Below are 13,482 nucleotides of genomic sequence, written 5' to 3' on the forward strand. Positions count from 1 at the left end.
CGCATAGGGGAGGGGGAAGAGGCAGCTGGCTTGGGGCAGCACAGAAACGCAGGGGCTACAGCTCAGCCATTTTCAAACCAATTAATTTTCCTTCATTGTTTTAAAATTAAAAAAAAATAAGAAAAAAATAAAGAACACCCAATCCTCACCCAACCCCCTTCCTTCCTTCTGGAGACCCTGACCCGTGCAGGCAGGTCCTGGCAGGCAGCACTCCACACACTTTGTGGAACAGGGAGCAGCAAAGCCAAAATACACACTTTCGCACCGAATTGGAGATTGGGTCAGTAGCGTGTTGGGGCAACTCCCACGGGGTGGGGCACAGGAGCCCTGTCCCCGGAGGATGGAACGGGATGCAGCTGGGCTGGCTGAGGGCCAGGCAGGGCAGTCGAGGCTCCTTCCCAGCCACATTCCAACTGGGAGCAGCTGTGGCAGCTCTGCCCTCTCAGCCGGGAGAAGAGGCCCCGCACCGCGGGAGAGGGGCAGTGCCGGTGCCACGTTCACACCACACCCCTCAGTGCCAGCCAGGAGCATCACGGACACGGGACTGGCCCGGCGGGACGCCCTCCGGCAGCCATCACACACCTGCGGGAGCCTGCCCAGCTCTGTGACAAGGGACACATCGAATGGCCTCTCCTCCACCAGCGACCTCTGCGGGGATCCCAGAGGTGTGAGGGTCCTGCCAGCGCAGGACAGGGACTGTGGAGTGGGGGGAGCCCTGCCACAGCACAGAGCTCCCCAACCATCCCCCCAGCCTCTCCTCTGTTGGACACACAAGCCCAGCCCTGGGCAGCTGGCACAATCCTGCGAAGATCCAAGGGTCTCAAAGGCAGTCCAGGATGGCTGAGAACAGCAGAGCAAGGCATGGGGGGGACGTGGGGATGCAATGACACAACACAGATTGGGGCTGAGGTTCTGCAGAGCTGCTGTGCCACAGCTGGGGAGGGCTCAGTGCAAACACCCAGCAACAAATGCAGCCCCAACACCAGCCAGGAGCCAGTGGCACAGGCAGACCCTTCCCTGCAGCTGTCCACCTTGGCTGCCCTCTCCCTCCCTCGAAGCCCAGAGTGGTGTGAGCACCAGGGCAGGATGGGAAGGAGGGTCCCCTCATAGCTGCTGCCTCGTTACATCACACAAGAAAGGAGCACAGGAAGACAGCTACGTAAAAACTGCTGCCAGCAGAACTCCTTCCCACTTGTTTGGGTCCTTGGGGCACCAAAACGTTTCCTGACAAGCCTTGCCACGCCAACCACAAAACAACGCAACAGATTAGAGGAAGGAGGGAGGAGGGGAGAGAGGACATTGCTGCCACCATTGCTTTCCCCTTCCTTGAGGATTCCTCAGCAGTAGGGTGCAGGCTGGCCCAGGTCTGCTGGCAGTGCCCCACGGTGACCAGGGCGTGCTACCCGCGCTCGCTGTCCTGTAGCACCGCGCAAGGCCAGCGCTGCCTGCACCGCGGCGAGTAATGACTAAAGCAAAATGGCCATGGGGAATCAGGTGCCTGCCATCCAGCCCTTCTCCTCTCCTCCACCACTTCCAGCTTTGATTAGACAAAACAACAAAGTTCTCCCTTCCAAGCAGATGCTAGTGCTCCGCTCGCCCAGCGTCCAGGGAGGGCACCGGGAGCTCCCCAGGCGTTTGCTGCTTCTCCTCTGGCATCTCGGTGTCGCTCACAGACGGCGCAGGGACCTGGAGAGAGGGGACAGAGTGACCTGCAGGGACACCCCCAGCGCAAAGCCCGAGCACACAGAGCCCGCCGCTCTGCTACCGCCTCCAGCTCCGCTAGCAGCAGTCTCAGCTGGGCTTGGGAAAAGGAGAAACCAAACCAGGGGCCTCCCAATAGGCAAAACAGCAGCTTCAGGAAGAGCTGGAGCACTAGACTGCTCCAGCAGAAGGTGTCTTGGATTGTGTCCACCAGAGAAGGGCAGCTCATGCCCAAGCAGGAGCAACCCGAGCCATTTCCCACCATGTTAATGGAATAATTTAGGTGAGAAGGGCACTCTGGAGGTCTCCTGTTAAACTGTCCTTAATGCAGGACTAATTTCAAACACACAGCAGGCTGCTCAGGGCCACAACAGCTTTCTCCACAGATGGAGATCCCAGGGACAGCCCTGCAGCTCACACTCAGCACCAGAACAAGATGTCTGCAACCTCTCAGCCTTCTCCAGCCCCGCCGAGCTCCATGGGCTACAGCTCCTGAGTGCTCTCATGGCAGGACTGATCTCCAAAACTGCAGCCAGCTGTGACCTCCTTTCAGGAAATCCAAGGAAACCAAGATGCTGGTTTCCAGGGTCAGAGCAAACAAGCTTTTCAGCAGCAGCCTCTCACATGGCCCCCCATGTAGTTTTGTCCTTCCTAAGTCACACTCTCAGCTTTCTTCCACTGTCCCAGAGCCCGCCCAGCTCCCAGGCGGAATCACTCACAGCACTGGGGGGAGGAATGCTGCCGTCCTGCTGCTTCATGCCACCCTCCTGGGCCTGCCCAAGGCCCTGCGTGGCCAGGGGCTCCTGCGTGCCGGGTCCCCGCAGGCACAACCCCTCCTGAGCTGTGCTCTCCTCCTGCTGCAGGATGCCCCGTCTGTCCAGGACACTGCAAGAACACAGCCATGCCATCAGAGACCCTAGTCTCCCCAAATCCCACCTCTCTTCCCATCAGAAGTGCTGGTGGAAGACAAAGGTCAAGGCAGCCCCTCAAGAGCTCACCTGGGGGGTAGGGGCCCGCAGAGCACCTCGCAGCAGTTCTTCACTATGTTGCCGTGGCTGTAGGGATTCTGCACACGGTTCTTCCCAGTCCAGGACCCCTTAATCTGAAATAGTTGGGCACAAGCTCAGGTTTACTCCAAGGCCACCCTGCACCAGCCCCCAGATCCCTGTGTTATGCACAGCCTTGACACACTGAGAAACGGCGACAGCTCAGAGGAGGGCTCTACTTACGTCTTCATTGGTTGTCTGATTCAGTGCCACCAGGAAGGTGTGGAACCCAGTTAACCCCACCACCGACCACAGCGTGAAGAAACAGATGAGCACCTCCAGTACAGTGAGAACAGTTAAGGACTGGGAACGGCCCAAGAGCAGGCCCAGCCCACCTGTTACTGCCCCCACAAACACCAACTTATCTTCCTCTCCTAGCCACTGTTTTCTGTTTTATTCTCTTCCCAAAAGCCAAGGAACTGCTCCCCACATTGTCATCCAGGGGAAAATGCTTGGAAAGACTCAGAGTGGCCTAAGCAGCCACTCCACAATGCAGCTCCCACTAACCCCCATTTGTGGAGAAGTCAAGCCCTTGTGACCATGGAAGGATATGTCCCTGGGGTTTCCTTCAATGTGTTCAGAAACCCAATCTTCAGAGATTCTGCAATACAAAAAGCGAGAATTTTTTCACCTGGAACATCCCACTGAGTCCAGCTCCCTTTCCCACTCCCTAACTCTGGTTTCACACCACCATCTGTAGCCCCACTCCCTTCCTCCCTCCCTCCCTCCCTCCCTCCGTCCCTCCCAGCTCTCCAGCTTTCCAGACAGACTCACTCAGTGCTACGTAGACGATGTTGAAGGTGAAGATGTAGATGGTGAGGAGGGAGAGCGAGAGGATGAAGAGGTAGAAGTAGCGGTAGTTCCTCTTTCCCACACAGTTGCCCACCCAGGGACAGTGATGGTCAAAGCGCTCTGGAGAAGCCAAGATGAAAATTAGCACTGCCCTGGCACGGCCCTGCCCACCTCTAGATCCTTGCCCCTGTGCTCCCACTTCAAAAATCCCCCAGGCTGACATAAACTGCCATGTTCAAACCTCTGCTCAGTCAGGACCCCATATCCTGGCCTCCTTTCAGGAGGTCAGAAAGTCCAAAATTATTTTGTAGTAAGTAATTTTGCACATTAAGATAGAATTTGAGCTTGACCCCTTATGTGTCTTCTCCCCCTGGGGTACAACAGCCACAGCACATGGGTTAGATGAAGGCCTGGGAGTCCCCATGTTCTTACCCTGGAATAATCAGGAGAAGGTTCAAGAAACTGCATAAACACTCAAAGGCTGGGAATCTGAAGAGGAGGAAAGGGGTCCAAAAGGACAGGATTTCTGCCTGGAGCAGTGATGCTGAACATGAGCCAGTTACATACACAGAAGGAAGACCACAACCAGGGCACCCCAGGGAATGACACGATCTCTGTGCTGATGAAGGAGCTGCTGTCACCTGAGACACAACTCTGCACTGGAACCCTTCGGTCCCACAAGGCCAGAGTCCAGTGGGACTCAAAAATGGGCTGCACATGTACACAGAGCAGCTGGACTCAGTTATTGCCGAAGTCCTTGCAAAGAGAAAGCACCTGGCTCCAGGCTCTGAGCAAACCTCAAGCTCCTCAAACACAAGACGAGGCAGCCTGGACATTCCACCAGCGCAGAGCTGCCCAGCACGAGCCTGGGCGCAGGTCTGTCCCTGTCCCAAGGCCCTCTGCAAGGAGCAGGGCCAGGCCAGGCCTGAGCACCACTCACCCACGCAGTTGTCGCAGATGCTGCAGTGCGAGGCGCGGGGCGGCCGGAAGATCTTACACGTGTAGCAGTACTTGAGCTTCACAATCTGGTTGTTGATCTGGAAGTTCTTGATGCGCGGGGGTGGGCGCTGACCCTGCGGCACGGTCCCGTTGGTGGCCTCTGCCAGAGAGAACCAGGCACAGATCGGAGCTGCTGCTACAACATGACAGGCCTCAAACCACAACTTACTTCCCTGCCTTTCCTACCAGTGGGATCGGAGCCCGCTGGCTCCGGAGCTGGAGGCTGCAGCTCTGCTCACACAGGCCAGAGCCAACCTGGCAGCTTGGAGGCAGGAAAAGGGATGCCAGAGCTTTCATGGGCATGTTGAGAGTGGGCTGGGTGTTATCACCTGCATCCACCAAACCTCCTCTCTCCCTGAAGGATCAAGAGGACCACTCCAAGCTTTCTGCGCAAACTGAGTTCGTATGTACACAGGTATGGGAGAGAAAGCAGCAGGTGAAACAGCTCCCAGAGAGGGACGCAGGTCTATTGTGCTGCCTTCTTGAAACTCGGCCAAGTACAGTGAGCCAGCAGACTGGGGCAATCCTCACTTTTGGAGGTCCAGCCAGGAAGATAAGCTCTGCAGGGACTGCAACCTAGAGCTATTCCATAAATAAGGAGGCTTTTCCAGCCCTCACCAGCCTGGCCACTTCACACTCACCAATCTCCATCTCAATGAAGGCCGCCTCGTCGGGCAGGGCCCTCGGGATCACGCCGGGGTCGCTGAAGCTCGTCCTCAGCAGCGTGGCCATGGCGAACAGGAAGAGAACTGCTGCAAACACGGGGATGGCCGGGGATAGCTGGACCGCCAGGTACCGGCACCTGCGGACACGGGGCAGGAGACGATGAGTCAGAGTCTCATTGCCTGGCACAGCATCAGAGCCCAGGCACTCCGCAGCGCTGCTTAGATCTGGAGCAGAGAATCTGTTCAGTACATCCCACCACCACAGGGGAACACTCCTGGGGCAGCTCCCACAACCAGGCACCATCACAGCATCTCCACGTTTTCCAACAGCTAGACACAGATATTTCCCAGCATTTGTTCTGTTTTCAGCTCCCATTTTAAGCAATGCCAGAAACACAACCAGGCAGCTGGAGAGACCTTATCCATTACATTCCTGCTGCCAAGGGATGGGCCAGACCACTGGGAAAAGCACCCAAGACCTGGTCAGGGACCCCACACCTGGAGTGCCGGAAGGCATGGAAGCCTGTGGGGATGGTGGGAATGTCTGGCTAACCCCTAAAGAGCAGGAGCTTCCCGCACCACACAAATTATTGGGACTAAGCGCATCCTGTACTTCTTAGGAATGGATTCCTGTGGAAGCACAACATCCCCATGCAACAAGACATTTGGCTTCCTTTGGCTTTCCTGAGACAACAGACCAGAAAGCTCCAAATAAAGCAGAAAGGGTCCTCCTTCAAGACTCTCCCAGCTCAAAAGGGAACAAGGTTTGTTTGCTCTATAAATACAGCAAGGCCCAACGAGGAGTTTATGGTGCTGATCCCCCTGACAGAGGAGATGCAAAGGGAGCATGGGACTCATCTCACCATGGCCGTGTTGCTCCTGGACACCCACAGCCATGTCCCCAGGGGTGCTGCAGCCCTAGCCGTGTGGGAGGCCTGGGCAGAAGTCACGTTTTAGAGACATAATGGCCTGAAAAAACCTGTATTCTACCCTGATTCCTTCAGAGAACTCTACTGATGTTGAGGTGAAGTTCCTATGGAGCTTTGCTGCGGTTTAAGGGAAACCCCACCTAAATCCCACCACTTGTGCCATGTCTTACCACTGCTCACACACATCCCTTCCCCAGCCTCCTGATGCAGCTGGGCACCCAGGCTTTCAGGCACTCGGCTTTCTAGGATCCACCCTTTATCCCTGTTGGTGAGGGATGGATCCAACCCAGACTCCTGCTGTTCCACTGTTACTCTCCATGGGAGCATCAGGCTACTGCAGTGAGGGGCAGGGATTATCCTCCCTGGGGGGCTGCCATCCCATTTTCATTACCTCCACAGCACTGTTTAATTCTGGATGGCATTCCCACCACAGATTCCCCAAACACAGTGCAGTTTCCAGCTCCAGCTGGCAGCACCAGGCTCTGCAGGCCCACTGCAGGAACATTTCCTGGGCCATTGCCTGACTCCAGCGCTGTCCCCCATGTGTGACAGGGACAGAAGGCCTGCACACTGAAGCTACAGCACGCTTCAGTCACAGCTGCAACACCAGAAGCCCACAGCAACACAAAGGGCCTGGGTATTAAACCAACATCCTTCATTTCAGACACTGCACACTCTGCCGTTCCCCAAAACAACATCCCTGTGCTCAGCCCTGCCCACAGAGGGCCGAGCTTATCGTCTTCAGGCAGCCTAAGATAACTTTGCATTTCCTTTGCAAGGGCAAAGTCCAGGGACAGCCGCGAGTCAGTCAGCAAGTAAACAAAAACCTTGGAGTCCATTTGGGCTAGAAATATGGGGTTAGGAAGATGGAACATGGATTTAGGTGCAGGTCAGCCTCTTCTCCCAGGCAATCAGTGACAGGACAAGGGGACACAGCCTCAAGCTGTGCCAGGGGAGGTTGAGGTTGGACATCAGGAGAAGGTTCTCCATGGAAAGGGCTGTCAGGCATTGGAAGGGGCTGCCCAGGGAGGTTATGGACTACCCATTCCTGGAAGGTCTTAGATGTTGTTCCAGTGCACTCAGTGCTCTGGTCTGGTTGACAAGGTGGTCACCAGTCATAGGACTTGATGGGCTTGGGGGTCTTTTCCATCCTAAATGATTCTGTGATTACTCCTTTAAAAGCTGGACACTGCCTGCCCCAAAGGGCTGCAGCCTGACCCTTGTCCAGCTGATACAACAGCTTTTGGAACTGCTGTGACAACATGAAGATATTGTGGGTTTAAATATGGATCCATGAGCTGTGTTAAAGCTGCACCATGGCCCTCCTGCTTCCACACAGGCTTAGCTTAGCTGGGCTGGCGTCTGCAGCCCCTTGGTGAGGGCAGAGGTAAGAGCCAGAGGAGCTCCCACCACGGTGAAACTGCATCGCCAGACCCAGCGTGGAGCCCAGTGTGGAGCCCACCATGTGCCTCCCACCCTCCCTGTGCTGATGGGGCTTCGCTCTTCAGGTGACTTCCAGGGCACACGTCCACAGCAGGGAAAGCAGCCACACAAGGTCCTGACTTGGCACTCAGGTACTCACTAGCACTGGGGTATCTTCAGTCTACGCCTTGTCTCTAAGACAATTTCACTACTCAGGAACAGACATTTAAAGATCTTTTGTTTGGGAGAGCTCAGAGCCAACAGAGATGCTCTGTTGGCATGTGAGGATGCTGCTCCCCCATTCCCAGCACCATTTCTGTGCTCTGGAGCATTTTGCCACCAAAAAGCAGACAATAACAGCACTATCACAACTCATCGTCACAGCGGGGTGGGCTGGGGCAGGAAGGCTGAACAAAGGGATCATTGGAATGGGGAGCAGGGGGAGAAGCAGCTGGGAGGTGCCATGAGTTACGGTGTTTGGCTGGTTATTCTGCACCCGCTTGGGAAGGTCTGTTGTAATCAGCACATTGAGCAAAGCTCTGGAGGAAGGGGAAAGCCACAGGGACTGCAGCCACGGCCACAGGACAGCACATCTCCCAGGCAGGCCCACCAGGGCTCAACACAAGCTCCGTAGTGTCACTCACCCACATCTCACTTGCAAATCACCTGTTTAACCTTCCTCAGCCACAGCACAGCCACATCATGTGCCTGCTCTGGGTGCCAGCAGAGCTGTATCTTTCCCCAGTGCCTGACCCTCAGCAGGGCACTTCAGCCTGGCTGTGCTGGGTGCTCACACCAGGGAAGGGATGGTGTCTAGCAGCCACTGTGTTTGCAGTAAGCGTGGAAGCAGCTGCTCCGAAGCCCGGCCACACCACAACACTGTGTCCAGGCCCTTCCCAGCAGCAGCAGGCAGGGCTGGAGCTCTCCCTGGAGTCTTTTCCCACCTGCCTGCAGTGACACATCAACTGTCAGCACACACCATGTGTTTCTGACACAACTGAAGCAGGAGACAGGTGTGTTATGCTGATGTCATTGCTCCTTTCTCAGCTAAAATCTCAAATCTCTGCACAGACGAATCACCCCAAGATCCACCCAGGAATGGGGGTGCCACAGAGGATGTGGAGGCTGCAGGGAGGGCAAAGTCATCTCCTGAGAAGGAGCCCCCATATGAAAAAAAGGTCAATCCAAACCCCAGGAGTGGCCACCTCCCCCAGAAACAAGAACGAAACAAGCTGAACTCTGGACACCAAAAAGTTCACTTCTATTGAGAGAAATTTCAATAATTAAAAAGCATGAATTAACTCACATGTGAGCTTTGACCATGCTTGACACAGATCTAACCAGAGGTAATGCCAGCTCAGAGGCCCCTCTGCGAGTCTTGGCTCTCTGGGCTTTGGAAATCAAAACTAAAAAAGGGCAGTGTAGGTGTTTTCAACTCATCAGAAAACAAAGACATTTTCATCTCTACAAAGCTAAAAAAGTAGGAAAAACAAAGTGACAAACATGCCTGGGCACTGGAAAATCCAAGAGCAGCTCCTTCCCATGAGGAGCCAGTGTTGCTGGTGGTACCATGCCTCTAACATCTACAAATGTCAAGTTTTGTGCTGGAAAGCCAGAGACAAAAGAAATCCCATTCCCTTCAGCTGAGCGTGGAAGTCACTTCAGGAGAGACAGGAACTGCAAAGGGAACTCCCAGCCCGAGAGAAGGCACTGCATCCCATCATCCCAGCTCCTAAAGGGATTTTTACAAGTGCTTTATCTGGTCTCCTCATGCTGGAACACCTCAAGCAGACAGCAGCTAAATGCCCAACCACAGGGCTGACATACCATTAGAAGTCTGAAATAACGCCAAGAGGATGTGAAGCTGTATTTTATGGGGCGTGTTGTGGAGCAGACCCAGTTAAACACAGGCGCTCGGCTCTGCGGGGAGCAGCCCCACGCAGCCGGAGCTGCTCCCACAGCGGCGAGAGGTGCCCTTGGCCAGAGGACTCCAGTCGGTCGCTGCAGAGCCCTTCCCGGGAGCCAGCACAGCTCCGTGCCTCTGCCTTATCTAAGAGGGAGCAGTCGGATCTCAGGTGCAGCACTGAGTTCTGTTAGCCTCTGGCTCCTGTTTGCTCCAGGCTGGAGAGATTTCCCCAGCCCCAGGACACAGCGCTGCGGTTTGGGGGGTGAGCACACAGAAATTCCCACCCACAGGCCGGGGCGGCTCAGCCCGCTCGCCTGCGGACACCGCGGAGCAGCTGGCAGCACTGGGGAAACTTGGAGGAAAAACAGCACCAGCAGCAGCCCCGCAAGTGCGGCCATCGCTCCAGGGCCGGGAAGGAAGGGCTGTGGCTTTTCTCCTGCCGTGGGTGCCGGTCCCCACCGGCCTCAGCCGTGAGTGGAGCCGGCGCAGCCCGGAGCAGCGGGATCGCCCAGCCCGGCGCAGGGCGAGCAGCCAGACAGATCCTGGCTCCAGGCACCCCGGAGCCGTGCTCAGACAAGGTGTGACTGCGCAAGTGATTCAGCTGAATGGAGCAGGCAGCACGGCACAGGCAGCCTGCAGTGAGCGGGCAGCAGGGAAAGGCTCCTCCGCCCACCGCCGGCTGCCGCGCTCCAAATCCAGACACCAGCTTTAAGGGGGAAACCGGGAATTTCCATGCAAACACTAAAGAATCTGCCAAACACTGAGACAAACGGACAAGGCAGTGAAAGATCGAGGCTGAGATCCTCACCCGGGGCTCCCTACACGTGCAGGGCAGGCAGGGCTCCTGAGCAGCCAGGCTGCTTATCTCAGCCTGATCAGTGAAACAGAGACCTTGGGGAGTGTTTCCAGCTCCCCAACAGGCAACATTTCATCCCTATCCCAAATTCAAAAATCCCAAAAAAAGTTCAAAACAACCCTCTCTCTTCCAAACAAAAAAACACTGAGGTGTTCTGCACTGAAAGAATCAAATGGGTACTTGGATTTTCCCAAACTTTTCCTTATCTCCCTCAGATGATTTAACTAAAATCCAGAGGTGATCCTGTTCCCAGCAGCATTCTCCCTGCAGAGTCCACCCTCCAGGTCTAGGCACGGCCTGAATGTCTTGGTGCAAGCAACTCCTCCACAGGCCTCTGCCTGCCAGAGCATGGAAAGGGGCTTCTCAAGGAATTTCCAGTCACATTCCTGACTAACCACAGCCTAGGTCTGGAAAACAGCCTTGGCTCACTCTGCCTTAGCACAACCATGGCAGAGCGGGATGTGGTTCACTCTTCTGCTACGGACAGGATCCACAGGGAGCCAGAGCAATTAAACCTCAAATCAGTGTTTCTGGTGCAGCAATAAGCGTTTCTGGAGCAGCAACACTTATTAGTTCTTCCTGTGAGGCAGGAAGGCTCAGCCCCATTTTTCAGATGGAAAAAACCCCAAACATCAAACCAAGAGTGGTGTCACTTGGTACCTCAGAATTCAGACTGAGCCAGGGATAATTTGGGCAGGGAACTAGGGAGAGACATGCTGGGCTAGGGAATGTGGAAACAAGTTCCCTGGCTTAGGAACGATGCTGAGAAGGACAGCATCTCGGCCGAGGGCTTTTTGAACTGCAGGAATAGCTAGGGCTTAGCCAGCGAGCAGGTCCTTCCACTCATTCTTCTTGCCTTTGCAACCTTTTGTATTATCTGACCCTGTTCCAGCCCTTCTGCTGCCCCGGAACACAAACATGCCCATGGAGACCGAGGAAGGGAAGTTTTCCAGTTGTTTAGCTGATCCAAGTTCATCCTCTAGCCAGCCAAACGGGGTGTCCTGCCCCCTCGACAGCATCAGCCCAGACAAACATAAACTTTTCCCTTTTTGCTCGATTTTTTTGATTTTAGAATTAGTCTAAGGCTACCCCACTCCACAGCCCAGCTCCCAGGGAGAGCTGAGGGGAGAGGGCAGATCCCTCTTTTTCATCAGGATCAAAGGTTTTGGCTGAAGGTCTTTAGGCTGCCGAAGTGATGTAAAGGGTGGTCGGATCCTTCCCAAATACCAGCATGGCTCCAGCTGCAGTGCAGCCTGGGGCTGGGGGCCGGTCAGACTGGCAGGACCCCCAAGCTCACTCCTTATTAATCCTCCAGCTGGGGTCAGCTCCCTGGTGGGGCTGATGTGGGGGCTGCACGTCCCCCTGCGGGCAGAGACACAGGCCGTGCCCCAGGGCTGCAGCAGCAGCACCCTTGCACTCCGGCTGTCCTGGAGCCAGGAACACTCGGGACAAGGGACTGCCAAGTCGCAGACAGAAGGTGACCCACGGGGAAGCAGGGCTCCAGCAGGGGCCATTCCCCTCAAAACCTCCAGGGTCAGTCTGCTGAGGGTGAGGAAGCAGATGTGGACAGGGAGAGCCACACTCCGCCAGGCTGCGCCGTGCCAGGCTGCCCTCCCTCTCCCGAAGGCCCCGGGCACACGGGCCCATCCCCATCCCCACGCCACCCCCCGCGGGGTCCCCGGGGAACTCACTCGAAGGCGAAGAAGAGGGCGCAGGTGCCGAGGATGAGGAAGAGTGTCAGGTAGAAGATGCCCTTCTGCCGGGCCATCATGATACGGCCGTCGCAGCAGAAGGTGTTCCTGCCCGGCAGCTTCTCCCATTTCCGAACCACCTTCTTCCTCGCCACCATCACCGACATGGCGGGGCCGTCACTGGGGCGGCAGCGGCCGCCGCACGTTCGGGCGCTGCTGCTGCTGCTCCGCCGCCCGCGCGCCCAGCATCATCGGGGCCCCGCGGGGCCGAGCTGGGCTGGGCTGGGCCGGCGGCTGCGGGAGAGGGAACGGGGAGAGCGCTCGGTCAGCACCAGGGCGGCGGCGGCACCGGCACGGGGGGCGGCGGCCGCCGTCGCCATGGAAACCCCGCGCCCGGGAGGGGCGTTGCCGCGGGAATCCACCAGGGAGGGGGCGCGGGGCGCGGGGCGCGGCCAGGAATACCCTCGGCTGGGCGGCTCCGCACCGGGAGGGGACGCGGCAGAGCCGGGCCGCACAGGGCAGGGCAGCCCCGGCTCTGCGGGCGTGCCGGGAGCCGACGGGGAGAGAGCAGAAGGGAAGGGTTAGAGAGGAGACGGGAGAGGACGGGAAGGGAGGGAAGGGAAGGGGACGGGCCCCGCGCCACCGCTCACCCGGTGCCGGTGCCGCTCGGGCCGCGCCGGTCGCTCCCACCGCGCCGGGAGAGGCCGCCACGCCCCGCGCCCGAACGGGGCGGGGCCGCCGCGGCCATTGGTCCCGCCGCGCCCTCCGCCCCGCCCCGCCGCTTTACGCCTTCCCATTGGGTTCGTGCACTGTCAGTCCGTGACAGCTCCTCCCACCGCGCCGCTTCACGCCACTCCATTGGTCACCAGTGCTGTCACTTCGCGGCGACTCCTCCCTCCCCGCTGTTTCTCGCCGGCCCGTTGGCAGTGCGCGCTGTCACTCCGCGGGGTTGGCCCCGCCCGAGTGCGGACAAGGGAGGGCGGGGCGAGGGCGGGGCCGGGGGCGCTCTGGGTGGGCCCTGCCCCGCCCCCCGGCGGCTCCCGCCAGACCTCCCGGTGCAGGCCCCGGCGGGGCGCGACCTGCGCCGCCCCTCGTTCCTCTTTTTCGTTTTCTCTCACCGGATGCCCACAAGGACCGGGCTTCCGAACCCCAGCGCCGCGGGGAGCGCACGGGATGCTCCCGCCGTCGGTTCCCCGCCCCTCTCCTCCCACCCCATCCGCACATTTCGCACAGTTTTCACACGGTTTTGCACCCCCAGACCGTGGGTTCGGAGAGCCCACCTGCATCCCATCGCCGGCATCCTGCCACCGGGATGCCATCGATCCCTGGAGTCCCGCCTCGGGGCTCCTGGCATTCCAGCCCCGCAGCCCTCCCTGGAATCCCACACACAGCGCTCCCGCTGGCACGTGGCTGCCAGCAAAGGCAGGGCCCGGAGCGTCAAACCCGGGGGGAAAATACACAACTTTTCCCGCGGT

At 57.7% G+C, this 13,482-nt stretch overlaps 1 protein-coding gene across 1 annotated transcript; it reads right to left on the reverse strand.

The window, feature by feature from the left end:
* Window positions 1-75: 75 nt before the first annotated feature.
* ZDHHC9 (zinc finger DHHC-type palmitoyltransferase 9) lies at window positions 76-12,721 on the reverse strand. Its single transcript, XM_041424372.1, has 10 exons — window positions 12,658-12,721; window positions 12,008-12,301; window positions 5,180-5,340; window positions 4,480-4,638; window positions 3,522-3,659; window positions 3,300-3,348; window positions 2,931-3,033; window positions 2,700-2,803; window positions 2,421-2,586; window positions 76-1,686 (listed from the first exon to the last, which is right to left on the reverse strand). The coding sequence occupies exons 2-10, from the start codon at window positions 12,172-12,174 to the stop codon at window positions 1,582-1,584; spliced, it is 1,152 nt and encodes a 383-aa protein (XP_041280306.1). The 5' UTR covers window positions 12,175-12,301; window positions 12,658-12,721; the 3' UTR covers window positions 76-1,581.
* Window positions 12,722-13,482: the final 761 nt, after the last annotated feature.

The sequence above is a fragment of the Onychostruthus taczanowskii genome, unplaced genomic scaffold (genome assembly GCF_017590055.1).
Source record: "Onychostruthus taczanowskii isolate IOZ18803 unplaced genomic scaffold, ASM1759005v1 scaffold81, whole genome shotgun sequence".
NCBI lineage: Eukaryota > Metazoa > Chordata > Aves > Passeriformes > Passeridae > Onychostruthus > Onychostruthus taczanowskii.

What these genes read in the sequence shown, in the direction of transcription:
- ZDHHC9 (XM_041424372.1), bottom strand. Translation starts at nt 12,174, where the DNA reads ATGTCGGTGATGGTGGCGAGGAAGAAGGTGGTTCGGAAATGGGAGAAG. An exon ending in ATCAGACAACCAATGAAGAC is followed by an intron (nt 2,804 to 2,930) that starts GTAAGTAGAGCC and finishes CAACTATTTCAG; the next exon opens with ATTAAGGGGTCCTGGACTGG. An exon ending in TGCGGGCCCCTACCCCCCAG is followed by an intron (nt 2,587 to 2,699) that starts GTGAGCTCTTGA and finishes GTGTTCTTGCAG; the next exon opens with TGTCCTGGACAGACGGGGCA.